We start from the raw sequence: 13,932 nt of genomic DNA on the forward strand, positions 1-13,932 counted from the left end.
TCGCCCATTGATCTATGTGTCTGTTTTTATGCCAATACCATACTATTTGTTTACTACAGCTTTTTAATATAGTTTGAAATCAAGAAGTGTGATACCTCCAGTTTTATTCTTTATTCTCAAGATTGTTTTGGCTATTCAGGATCTTTTGTGATTCCATACAAATATTAGGATTTTTTAAAATTTTTGTAAAAAATGTTATTGGAATTTTGGTAAGGATTGCATTGGATCTATAGATTGCTTTGTGTAGTATGGCCATCTTAACAACATTAATTCTTCCAATTCATAAGCACAGGATAACTTCCCATTTATTTGAATCTTCTTCAATTTCTTTCATCAATGTCTTATAGTAATCAGTGTACAGGTCTTTTGCCTCCTTGGTTAAATTTATTCCTAGGTATTTTATTCATTTTGATGCAATTATAAATGGGATTTTCTTAATTTCCCTCTTTTGTCATTAGCTGCTGATGTTTGTATATTGATTTTGTATCCTGTAACTTTACTGAATTTCTTTATTAGTTCTACCTTTTTCTGGTGGAGTTCTTAGGATTTTCTGTATATATCATGACATCTGCAAAAGATGTCAGTTTTACTCATTTCTTTCTGATTTGGATGACTTTTTTTTTCTTGCCTAATTACTCTGGCTAGGACTTCCAATACTATGTTTAATAAAAATGATGAGAGTGGGCCTCCTTATCTTGTTCCTGATCTTAGAGGAAAAGTTTTCAGCCTTCAGCTTTTCACTGTCGAATATGATGTTAGCTGTGTGATTGTCACATAGGGCCTTTGTTGAGGTACACCCCTTCTTTACCCAGTTTGTTGAGAGTCATAATTTATATTTACCCCTTTTTATCTTGTGTATCCATTATTGTAGTTATATTAGTTTTTTTAATACTTTTGACTTTTAACCTTTATGCTAGATTTTAATGTGATTTACCACCATTGTTACAATATTAGAGTAGCCTGAATTTTATATTATTTATTTTTTTAAGATTTTATTTATTTATTCATGAGAGACAGAGAGAGAGACAGAGGCAGAGGGAGAAGCAGGCTCCCCACTGAGCAGGGAGCCTGATGTGGGACTTGATCCCAGAACCCTGGGATCATGGCCTGAGCTGAAGGCAGATGCTTCACGGACTAAGCCACCCAGGCTCCCTAGAGTAGCCTGAATTTTATTATATATTTATCTTTACCAGTGAGATTTATGCTTTCATATGTTTTTCTGTTACTAATAGGAGGTGTGTCATCTGGATGGCAATCACAAAAGTCAGGGTGCCAAACTCTTGCACAAGTTCATTTCAGGTAGACACTGTCCTTGCAAGCTCATTAAGAACTGTTTCGTTGTCTGCTCTAGTCTTCTGGATCTTGTGGACATAAGCCCAATTAGCTCTCAGAGCAGGTGTTTTGGGGGCCCATCTCTCAAGTGGAAGTCTTAAAAGTTGGAGCACTAGATGTTGGGTCCAAACCCTTTACTTCTCATGGAGAAGCTGCGGGCCATGAGTTCCCTTCTGATCACATGCCTCGATGCCAGGGGGTGAGTTTATGCTGAGAGTGTGTCTCAGTCTTTCCTACCTGTTTCAGTGTAGGTATTCTCTCATTAGTCTGATGTGTAGGAATCACTCAGCTAGTTTATGGATTTCTTTGAGAGGGAAGTGATCCATATGTGGCTGTAGATTTGGTGTGTTGATGAAAGAGTTAAGTTCAGGAGCCTCCAACATCTTATCTTGGACTAGAATACAGACTGCTTTTCTTTATTTCTTTCAGGAATAAAGTCATATCTGGCACAGCATTGCACTTGATGTTACCTTTTGCTTAAATCTATAATTGACTATACTTTGACTTGTTTATGTCAGATAGATGAATTGAAAGGGATATAATGGGGATTGCTTACAATTCCTTTAAATCTTTAATGTTGGTGTTAATTTCTTTACTCCTGGAATATATATTGCTTCTTATGACTATTTTGGTCAGGGTTCCACTCGGTCACTTGGACCTTCCTGCCATAATAATTCTTATTCTATAGGTCAGCAAGAAAATGTGAATGTTCAGTTACACACGGACTATATTCATCCCAAGTATACACTTGGGAGATTTAGAGAAATAATCACACAGTGGACTTGCTGGATTACTATGGAATGAAGCAGACTGGGTCAGAGATTCCATATATCATCTAGCCTAAATCTTCCTCTCTAACTTGAGAACTATGATAGCATTTTAAGCCTTTGGTCTTTTGTTTGTTTGTTTATATTCCCCCCTAAGTCTGTTAAAAAGTCTGAGTATTCTCTTTTTTCCCAGTGAAAAGTAACTCTTTTAGTAAAGTGACTAAAGGCCCATCTGAGAAAAGAGTGAGGGAATATTTATCCTATGTACTTGTGGTGTTCGTGTAGACCTTTATGAAGGCTTTAAAATTAGGAATGAATCAAGTCCTATATACATTTGTGGTTTTCCATGTAATTACCATATCATTCTATGACTCACAGAGAATTGAATGACTTCCTTTTATTCAATTATGAAGGCTTTAAAAAACCCTATAATATGAAAATATCTTTCTTGTATTTATTGAGTATGGTAGATTAAGGATGCCACATAATCTTTGATACTTTTATTGAGAAGAGGGGTCTATATTTCCTCCTCTTGAATCTAAGAAAAGAAACTAGGCACCCAAATTGGAAAGGAGCAAGTAAAATTATCTCTATTCATAGATGACATGATCTTATACACAGAAAATCCCAGCAAATTCACAAAAAACAGAAGAGCTAATCAATGAATTCAGCAAAGCTTCAGAATACAAAGTCAATATACAGAAATCATACACTAGGAATGAACAATCCTAAAATGAAATTAAGAAAGCAGTTTCATTTATAATAACATCAAAAAAGAAAAAATATAAATATAGGATTAACTTTAATCAAAGACTTGTATGCTGAAAACTACAAGACATTCCTGAAAGAAATTAAAGAAGATCTAAATAAACGAAAAGTCACCTCATGTTCATGAATTGGAAAGCTTAATATTGTTAGGATGGCGATATTGAAGATTCAGTGCAATCCCCGTGAAAGTCTCAAAGATATTATTTTTTTGCAAAACTAAGCAAATCCTAAAATTTATATGGAATTACATTTATATATAACATTCCACATTGTTACACCAATCTTGAAAAAGAAAGTAAAGTTGATAAACTTATATTTCCTGATTTCAAAATTGTCTAGCAGCTGTGGAAAACAATTTGGTGGTTCCTCGATAAATTAAACATAAAATTATCATATGATCCCACAATTTCACTCTTAGGTGCATAGCCAAAAGGTGGAAAGCAGGTATTCAAATACTTGTACACGAATGTTCATAACAGCACTGTTCTCAATAGCTAAAAGGTGAAAACAACCCAAATGTCCATCGACTGATGAGTGGGTAAACAAAATATGATATATCTGTATTATTCAGCCATAAGAAGGAATAAATCTTGATACATGTTACAAACTGGATGAAACTTATGTTACTGATACATTCTACCATGTGGATGAAAAACCTTATGCTGAGTGAAAGAAGCCAGAAACAGAAAGCTATATATTGTACGATTCTAGTGATATGAAACATTCAGAACAGGTAAATTCATAGAGACAAAGCCAACTAGTGCCATGCAAGAGCTAGGGGGCAGGAGGAGTAATAGGGAGTGACTGCTTAATGGGTGCTGGATTTACACTGGGGGCAATAAAAATGTTGTGGATTTTGATAGAGATGATGGTTGCCCAACATAAGGAATGTGTTAAATAACATGGAATGATACACTTAAAAATGGTTAATCTTGTTATATGAAATTTATTTCAATAATAAAAAAAAGTTATTATACTATCTCTTTTTTTCTTCAAGTAACTTTTTGTATGTATATAAGTAATTTAATTGTAAACTACTCCAAAATATTTTCCAACGTATTCAGGATATGAATTTATTTTTTAAATTTTTCATGGGGCTTCAACTTTCAACCCTGAGATCAAGAGTTACATGCTCTACCAACTGAGCCAGCCAGGAGCTCCCAGGATATAAATTAAAAAAAATAAAAATGGTATTTAAAATCAGTATAATAGCATTTCTAGTAAGGTTCAAAATCACTTACCTTGATGGGATTCCTTTTTCTTTTTTAGTGTTATACACCCAATTGAGCAATACTTTTCTAATAAAGGAAAGAAGTTTTTTGCTTTCAGAATAATTCTTTATTGTCTCAGGACTCATATATCTGGGGAAAAAAAGAAGTAATCATTAAACATGCTTTAAAATTTGGGGAATAGATTTAATGCAGTATTGTCAGAAAGCAGGAAGATGATTTTGTCCATTGATAACTGGAAATAGGACACTTTCATGAGCATAGGTCCAAGTCACAAAGTTGTAGATACAAGTAGATATGTAATTATTAATTTAGATTCTGGGGCTCACTCATTAAAGAGAGAGTATAAAAAGTCAGAGATACATGGTTTAAAATAGAGAGGTCAGGTTCAGGGAAGAAAAGGATAACATGATTCAAATACATCCAGGTGTTCATGTTGTATCCCCCATTATCTGGTGAGGCAATGAACAAATTACCTCATTAAAATGTTTGCTCTACAAAACAGACATGAAAATATCCATGCCAGTTGGGAATAATTAAATAAGAAAGTATATATGAAGCATTCAGCCCATCTTACACATCCTCTTATCTCTTTGATGTTACCTTCTGGGCAGGTAGCTGGGGAATTAATGGACAAAATACAAGTGGTAAGTAAAGACTTAATGGTTAGTTGGAGAAGTTAGTGGTCCTAAAACCCCAAAAGACAGTTTGGTGCACATATCCCATTGTCTCTAGGTTTCTGCTGGCTTTTCTATCAAGGTAGCTCATATCTATGTGCTACGATTTGGTCTTAGCCAAATCCCTTGGTTTTCGTTATCTTAATTGGAAGGGGGATAGGGCTTTGTCCTTGGGTCTGAGACCCTACTTTAAAATATGGCTTAATTGGAGGGTGTTGGTGACTTAAATTCAAAGGTGGACCTTGTCCTTCCTATTGACTATACTGTTCTTACTCTGAAATTTAAGCAATTTCTCTGCTATGGGGATACAGATGTAATTGAAAAGAAGGAAGTCATTCAGTTCTCTGTGATTCATAGAATGATATGGTAATTACATGGAAAACCACAAATGTATATAGGACTTGATTCATTCCTAATTTTAAAAATATTTATTGACCTATCATGCTTACTAAAAGCTGGGGAGAAACCATGAACAACTATAGATCTCTGCCCTTAAGGATCCAGCAGACTAAGGGAGTAAAACATGCAGGTAACAATTGCAGTAAACTAGGGGGTGTTGCTATGGAGATAATAACGAATAGGGCACTCTAGATCCAGCAAGTGGGGGGCATTTAAGGTAGTGTTGGGGAATCAGGAAACCTTCCTGAAATAATTAATGTCTCAGCTAAAATCTGGTCATTTCTTAAGTTCTCATGAATCCTAAAATTCTGTGATATCAGTAATTCAGGCTCCTGAATTCCTATTTTTTATCATCACATTCCCTGCTTAGACCTGATTTAGGAAGACAGTTGTGATCTCTTTAATTGGATAGTGAGGCAGCTTAAACTTCCAATGCGAGCTTCCCAAGGGGCTAGTGATAGGAATGACAGGCAAGTTGCAAAGTCAACTCCAAGGCAAGTACTGACTATTAAGTGTAATTAACAGGAAGTTCTCTGGGAATTGGAACACAATTCCACTTATCCTACTATCCTGATATTCCCCATAGTGCCTGCCATATACATTTGCCCATATTAGTATGTAATATTTATCTCTTTAATGTATCACAAAAAATAATATATTCTAAAATGTGCCTTTGTTGTCCATTAAGAATCCTTCCAACCCTTTAACTCCCTTCTCCCCACTGTTGACCTCCTTTCTCTGGGTCTTCATAGGCATATATTGCTTCTGCCTTCTTGGAGGATTTAAAGAGGAAAAATCAAGGCAATGGGTTGAATTGCTCTATACTGCTTTTTTTTTTTTTTATATTAACTTCTCCTGAGCAATGCAGTGATAATGCTTTTCAGCATGTTATTTATTCATCCATTTAAAAACGTTCACTGTACACTGTGCATCTGTCTTCTTTAAAGAGTGCATAATATTGTTTCTAAGTGATCACATTTGCCCAGTCCTCTTTGCCAATCTCTTTCCTGTAAGCATTTGAATGGCCTAGAGCGAGGGGGCAAATGGAAGCCCTTGTCCTTACACCTCATTCATCAAGAAAATAAAATTTTAAGTAAGATGTATTATATCTTCCTACCTTGACAAGCATGTCATAATGATTTGTATGGCTAGGTTTGAAATGGAATCTCTTATACTCTTTGAAATCTGTACTTAAACTGCAATGAGATTGTGCTCCAGCATCTGGCTGCTTCTCTTCCCGCACATGGTTTATCCCTCTCTGTGCTGGAAGCCAGTGCTCGTGAGTGGACACCATGCTGGGGCTTCTCTTAGCTTTCAGGCTATGCACACCAAAGGCCCAGTTTGCTTGCGAGATAATGGCCCAGGGGAAAGGCCCAAGAAGACCTTACAAATGAGCTTTGGGACCATTCGAGCAGGGAATTTTGGTGTCTTTAGTACCAGGAGTGTGGTTTATTTTATTTTATTATTTTATTTTTTATTTTTTAAAAGACTTTATTTATTTATTTGTCAGAGAGAGAGAGAGAGAAAGCATAAGCAGGGGGAGTGGCAGGCAGAGGGAGAAACAGGCTCCCTACTGAGCAGGGAGCCCAATGTGGGACTCGATCCCAGGACCCTGGCATCATGACCTGAGCTGAAGTCAGTCGCCTAACTGACTGAGCCACCCAGGGGTCCCAGGAGTGTGGTTTAGAACAAGAAGATATGTTATGTCTGGTCTTTGGGTGGACATCGTTGTAGCTACATGGCAGTTTAACTCTTCCCTTGGCCCACTCATATATCCTTTGTCCTTCCACGGGGATCTGAGGCTACTGTCTCACATGCAGACTTCAAGGAACTCATTGTGTACTACCTAGGCTTACAGCAAAAGAAGCTATTACAAAAATATGCTGGGTATTAAGAGAGAATATGCATTGGGAAGATGTGCCTGGAGGAATTAAGGGAGTCTTTGACCTTAGTGAGGCATTCAAGCAGTCTAAAAGGAAGAGTATTTTACCACAGCTCAGCTTTGGGGGCAAAAGGAGGAAAGGAAAAGCATCTTAGTTGGCAGCAGCAACAGGTTCAAATGCACAGAAGTCTGAATAAGCAGAGCAAACTGGGAAACTGAACATAAGTGATTTGGCCTGATTTGGGGCTGCAGGGCAGGCAGCGGCTCAAACACGTAATCCTGGATGATCCCAAGTTACCAGAAAGAGCAAGAAAACTCACTTGTACAATTTCCTAAATGCAGTGGCCTAGGATGGAAGGCTTCTCTTGCCAATGTACTTACTCTCCCTTCTTCTCTCCAAAGCTTCCCGCTGCACCTACCAGCACCTGGACTGCACTCTGGGACAGAGTCTCATTCCTATATTGTCTCTGGTAGCTTGCCTAAAAGAAATGTGCAAATTATTATATAGCATGGGTAACAATAACAACTTAATATTTTCTTTATGGAAAAATAGTCTGTAGAAAGAAGTCAAAATCCCTAAATATCTACCATCTCTATAAAAACACTGTTTCTATGCAGTCCAGACCTCGCAATCAGTGCAGAAGGTCCGTCTGGGCTTTGGGTAAAACCAAACTGGTTCTGTGGGAAACTAGATTCCTGCTAGATGTTAATTAGGCTTTCAAAAATAAGTGGTGTTCTGTGGCCACTTAAACGGCCAAATAAATATGGGAATTTCCTGCTGCAAGTATATCCTCATCTTAATGGTTTATAATGCATATTAGAAAATCAAAGACTTTGAGAAATCCTATAGTAGAGAATCCTGGTTTATATCTTTAATTTCATTTTCCCAAATATGTTGACAACACAACTCTGTTGTCTCCAGTCTGTTATAAGCGTTAAATGAACTGAGCTGTTGTACAGAAAACAGTCATTTGCTCACTTGGCCCATATATCGAGAGCCCACTTTGCTTCCGGCACCACCTCTGATGCTGAGAGGCCGCTGTCCGGCACTGCCCCGGCCCCAGGGTGCTGAACACTGTCAAAATCACTGTCTGGACTAACTTCCTAAATTGGAATGTATCATATAACTAAAAACTTTTGCTTCCATAGAACATGACTTGTCTGCACAATCATGTATGGATTTTTTTAAACATTTTTATTTATTTATTTGTCAGAGAGAGAGAGAGAGAGCACAAGCAGGGGGAGGGGCAGGCAGAGCAGGCTCCCCACTGAGCAAGGAGCCCAACGTGGGACTTGATCCCATGACCCTGGGATCATGACCTGAGTCAAAGGCAGACGCCTAACCGACTGAGTCACCCAGGCGTCCCTCATTTATGGATATTAAAATGCAGCTTTGCTCTTGAGGGATCCCAGAAAGGGGTAAAACTAATTTTAAGAATGAGGGAACAAAGTTTATTTGTCTGTAACACAGGAACTCAACAGAGTAACACTGTTCTTCTTAAACTTAGTTAAAGTACTTATAAAATAATGTGAGATTAACATATTTTCAATATCCTCGAAGGTAAACACCATAGTTTGTAGAAAAATAAAGAAGCTGAAAGTAGTATGGAACTCATGAAAGCTTAGCAACACAAATGACAAAACAGACTCTAGAAAAATGTTAATTCTTAAATGATCATTCATACCAAAATGTAAGAAGAATTTAGAGAATGGTTGATTCCCTAAAATAACTGCCATTTATTGAGCTCCCTACCATACTATTAAATTAACTGATTTATATATATTTTGCAAAGAATCATTTAATCCTTACAGGAAATTTATGGGGAAGATATTCTAATCTGCATTTCACAGAGAGAAAGCTGAGGCTCAAAGAGTTAAGTATTTTTCCGAAGATCACATGAGAAACTCAGTTCTCTCTGAATTTAAAGCCTGTCTCCCCTTCCCCCTGTTATATGTGGGGGATGCCTCCTCTCCTGTACCACTGTCTCATCATGCTGTGCTTCCTCTTCTAATGTACAACAGTAGAGAAGGTATTGCCCAGTTAATAATAACTGGCTGAGATTTAAATAAAAGCTCTCAAAGCTTTGAGAAGTATAATAAACTAGTTAATATTATGGTTGGAGCAGTGAGCATTAGAATTGAGGTTGCAGAAACCAAATTGGCAAATGAAGGTAAACATGAAAATATGTCTAGAACAAAGAAGGGCTAAAAAGATGCGAGATGAGATAAAGAGCTGGAGAACAGAACAGAAAGATCCAACCTACTTTAAAAAAATAGGATTTCCTGGTTAAGACCCAATACATAGCACAAAATCAACAAAAATATAATGGTAGAAAACAAACATTTAGGGAAAAGTATGTGGAACGTATATTGCAGAAAAAATAGAATATCACAAGTGGAAAAAATCTAGGAGGTCTTGCAGTTGGCATTTTCCTCTTTTACAAGTGGGGAGAATAAAGACTAAAAAGAGTTAAGTCCTGAGTCACATTATTAATGAAAGCAAGACTTAAAATGGAGTCTCCTGTATTGATTTGGAGGGTTCTTGTATACTATATAAATTAAAAATCTGGAAGTGACTCAAAGATATGATATCATAAAATCTGCTGGTGGAACAAAGCACTATATGGGCATAAGTTCATCCTTCATGGCACTGCCTCAATTGCTTAAAGAAATTATTTAGGTCCTTGGAAAAGCTGCCTTTGAGAGTCAACCTCTCTGCCAGGACTAATGCTGAAGAGAGAACAATCGTACCCTATAGACCTTCCATTTCCCAAGTTAGAATGAATACGTAGAACGCTTGGAATTCTGTATGGCTGGAATAGCCAAGACATGCATGAGAGTTCCATATGCAATGAGGAAGACCCACCATGAACATTTTGAGAGCATGAGTCATGGCAACGAGTCCATATCCTGACCTGGATAGTAAAATGGTAATTAGGCTATTAGCAATTTCCCACAGAGTCCAGCATGCTGCTGTGCCACAGAATTTCTCTAACTTTTATCCAAGATTTGATCTGAAAACTAGTCTCTACCTGCAGTTATTAGCAGAGTTGGTGGTATCTTTCATGAAAAACTGGTGTGGACCTAGAGATGGGCGGTGTTGTGGAAATGGCTGCGTAACACACCTGAAGGTTGAGTTCCTCTGTAATTCCTGCCTTAGGGTCTGTGAAATTCCCAAATCCTCTTAATAAAACACCTTTTATTTAGGCTAATTTGGATGGATCTATTTCCCTTTTCCTTCTTTTGGCAGTCAAACGGATTCCTAAGATAACGCCAAACTTCCCTTTGCCTTTGTAACAATCTATTAAGCTATGCAGGTAAGCCTAATCAAGATGTCTTTAGTGAAGGAAAACGTTTTCAGGATAATTTTAGGCCCAGATATCATTTTAAAAGTGTATGATCAAGTACTAACTATTTGTGCTGACAAGAGACGCCTGTTGGCCAGCTCCATTGCTTCGATGTTAAGGGTCTCATCTATTTCCTTGTTACAGTCTCGACATGTCACCTTTTGATGTTCTGTTGGGTCTCCTTGGCTCAACTAAGTGAAACAGAAATAAAAACAAACAAAAAAATAACACACGAATATTAACATACTGTTTATCATAACCCTCAAGCAATTCACCTAAAAATTTAGTTTGAAAAACTATAGAAAATCTGTCAAATACAGAAAAAGTGTTCAGATGGGTTTCCTCATCATTTCACAGTTATCTAGAAGGTAAAATAATTGCCAGTTTTGGAGGAAAGGAGTTATGTCATATTTTTATGTTTACATGGCATTATTGACATTTTATAAAAGCGACCACATATATGATCCCACTTTAAACCAATGGTTCTGGAAGTGTGGTCCCTCAGCAGCCTCAGCGTCACGTGGAAATTGTTAGAAATGAATATTCTCAGACCCCAACACAGACCTGCTAAATCAGAAAAAACAGGGCAGCAATCTGTGGTTTTATAAACCCATTCCATGATTCTTGCTGCTGATAAAATTTGATAATCACTGCCTTAACCTCATCACTTAAGGTAGAGTAGAAGGTGAACTTAGCATTGGGAGATGGGGATTATGGATAACTTCACTTTACAGTTGAGAAAAGCTGAAGCTTAGAGAAAATAGAAGATTTGCTCAAGATCACAAAGCTATTTATTAAGTGACAAAGCCAGGATACGAACCCAGATTTTCTGAGTCCAAGGCCAGTGCTCTATCTATAATACCATAATATCCCCCATGTTTAATTATCTGCCTTCTGAAACAGATCAAGTATCAGAGTGGTGGCCTCAACCTTGACTTTGCACTAGAATCAGCTGGGTCAATGGAATAAAAACACGTATTCCTGGGACCCACCAGACCATCTGCGTTATTAGCATCTCCTCAGTGGGGCTGGGAAATAAAGCCATATTTTGATAAGCTTTCTAGATGAATCTGATGCAGTCAGATTAGCAAAAAGCCACAATTGGGAGCTACTATAGAAAATAATTGGATTTGACTTGGTACTTGTCTTATCCAGAAATCCCGGCAAGATTCTGTAGGCAGAGGGCTTGGTTCTGAGTCCCCATCCGGAGCTTCAAGCACTGGTTAGTGGATATGAAATGGATTTTGGGGAATCCTACTTTATAGAAACCAATTATCTTATTTCTACACTCCTAGAAGTTGGCTCCTTCTCCTATTGTATGACTCAGCAAAACATTGCAAAAACTGCGTCATACAGTATGCATTGAAACATTGCATTGAAAACTGGATGTAACAGAGGAGATAACAAAGCAACAGTAGCATTGAGAAGATTCCAGAACAACTTTTATTATTTCTCCTTATGGCAGCCATGACTGATTGGGGAGTTACATACCCTTCAGTGGTTCAAGAAGTCTCACCACGGAGATTCTAAAGCATATCTCAGAAGCAGGAGGTGACATCTCACCCACACCTAAACTTATGATACTGGCTTTGAATTCTATTTGATATCAAAAAATAATATTAATCATAAGTGAGGGGCTAGCAAGTACTTGATAGTGTAAACAAATGCTAAGTAAATGCTGAACAAAGGCACCTGTTCACTGTCAATCTAATAAAAAACTAGGCATTTTCTCAGGCTCACTCTCCTCTTTTATGGCACCTTTTATAGGGAGCTCCAAAGCACTGCTCCTTCTTTTGAATTTACAACACTAAGATTCCTTTCTATTATGACAGTGGGTTACCAATACAACTTCTCCGTCAATTACCAGTATTAAAACTGTGAATATTTGTAACATTTAGACTTCAGGTAATGATATCTACTTTGAAGGAGTAAACAAAGGATATGACTTGCTTACCGCATATGGGTTTTGAAGTATAATTGCTTTCTCAACCATATTCCAATCCGCATTAGCAAGATCTTTGTCAAATTTGAGTGCAGAGGCTGCAGATTTGGTTAGCTCTTGAAAGTGTTGAAATGTACAATACAGTGATTTAGATTTTGTTGATGTGACATCACGAAGACCTTTGGTACGAAAAGTATGTTTTATCAATAATAAGGATACCACCATTTTAATATGGATTATACAGTTTCATTTTGTGTCTACTGTCACAACTATTTTTTGTTGAAGTTAAAGACTCAACATAAATTGTATAATAATGGAAACTAACAATTTCAAGCTTTTCTACTTTCGTACTCCTCAGAATAATAACAGTAATAGTTAATATTTATTGAGTGCTTACCATATGCTGAGAAAACACTTCTCAGCACATTGAACATATGAAGTCTTTGATTACCTTACCCATTGTTTAAAAGTCCCTTTTCCCGGTTTGATAGATGAGGAGACAGAAGAATAGAGGTGTAATGATTAATTTTATGTGTCAACTTGACTGGGCTACAGGATACCCAGATATTTGGTAATATTATTCTAGGTGTGTCTGTGAAGGTGTTTCTGGATAAGAATAACATTTAAATTGGTAGACTGGGTAAAGCAGATTGCCCTCCTCACTGCCAGCAAGCCTCATCCAAACCATTGGAGTCCTGAATAGAACAAAAAAAAATTCACTCTCTCTGCCTTATGGTCTTTGAGTTGAGACATCAGTCCTCTCCTGCCTTTGCATTTGGACAAGAAGTTACGCTACTGGCTTTCCTGGATCTCAGACTTTTGGACTGAAGATCTTGGACTTCTTAGCTTCCATGATCATGTGCACTAATTTCCTATAATAATATAATATATACACATACACAGAATAGATGACCCATACATATATAGGAGATACATATGTAGGAGATATACATGTAGGAGATATATATCTGTGTATATGTATATCTATACTTCCTACATACATATCCCTGACATATGTATCCCATATATATGTATATATTTACAAATATACAGAATATAGGTAAATATACATATATTTAGGAAATACCTATGTAGGAAGTATCAATATAGATATATACATATATATATATATATCCTACCTAAATGTAATGTCATGTATACACACACACACACACACACAAACACACACACACACATATATATATGATAAGTATATATATTTATCTCCAGACCTCATTAAGGTTTGAAGGACTCTTCCTATCAGACACAAATTCGTTTTTATGACCCATAGAAGCTTCCTTGGAAAGCAATAATGTTCCATGAGCAAATGTTCACTGCTCTCAATGCAAATAAACTCGTGCTCCTCAATAAGAATTTTAAGTTTATTTAGCTGCTAAGTAGAACATATGATACTCTTTGCAAAACTCCCCCTCTTTAATCTTTTCTTCCCAATTTACTGTGTTAAGGCTCAGAGAATTTTAAAAAGAAAAGAGAAAAGATTTTGCTGCAAATACAAGGAAGGAAGGCAGATTGGGTAATGATTGGTCATCCATAAAGATGGAGTTTCAAGACTGATTAAAAATGCCATT

General features: G+C 36.9%; 1 protein-coding gene across 1 annotated transcript in view; it reads right to left on the reverse strand.

Moving 5' to 3' along the window:
• SLC9C1 (solute carrier family 9 member C1) overlaps positions 1-13,932 on the reverse strand; it is a 75,631-nt gene that overhangs the window by 21,667 nt on the left and 40,032 nt on the right. Inside the window, exons 11-14 of the mRNA XM_032406243.1 lie at positions 12,356-12,591; positions 10,467-10,592; positions 7,436-7,533; positions 4,109-4,228 (exon numbers count right to left, since the gene is read on the reverse strand). Of these exons, the coding sequence (XP_032262134.1) occupies positions 4,109-4,228; positions 7,436-7,533; positions 10,467-10,592; positions 12,356-12,591 (580 nt within the window). The remainder of the gene's footprint in view (positions 1-4,108; positions 4,229-7,435; positions 7,534-10,466; positions 10,593-12,355; positions 12,592-13,932) is intronic.

This window comes from Phoca vitulina, unplaced genomic scaffold (genome assembly GCF_004348235.1).
Source record: "Phoca vitulina isolate PV1807 unplaced genomic scaffold, GSC_HSeal_1.0 scaffold8, whole genome shotgun sequence".
In the NCBI taxonomy this organism is placed as follows: domain Eukaryota; kingdom Metazoa; phylum Chordata; class Mammalia; order Carnivora; family Phocidae; genus Phoca; species Phoca vitulina.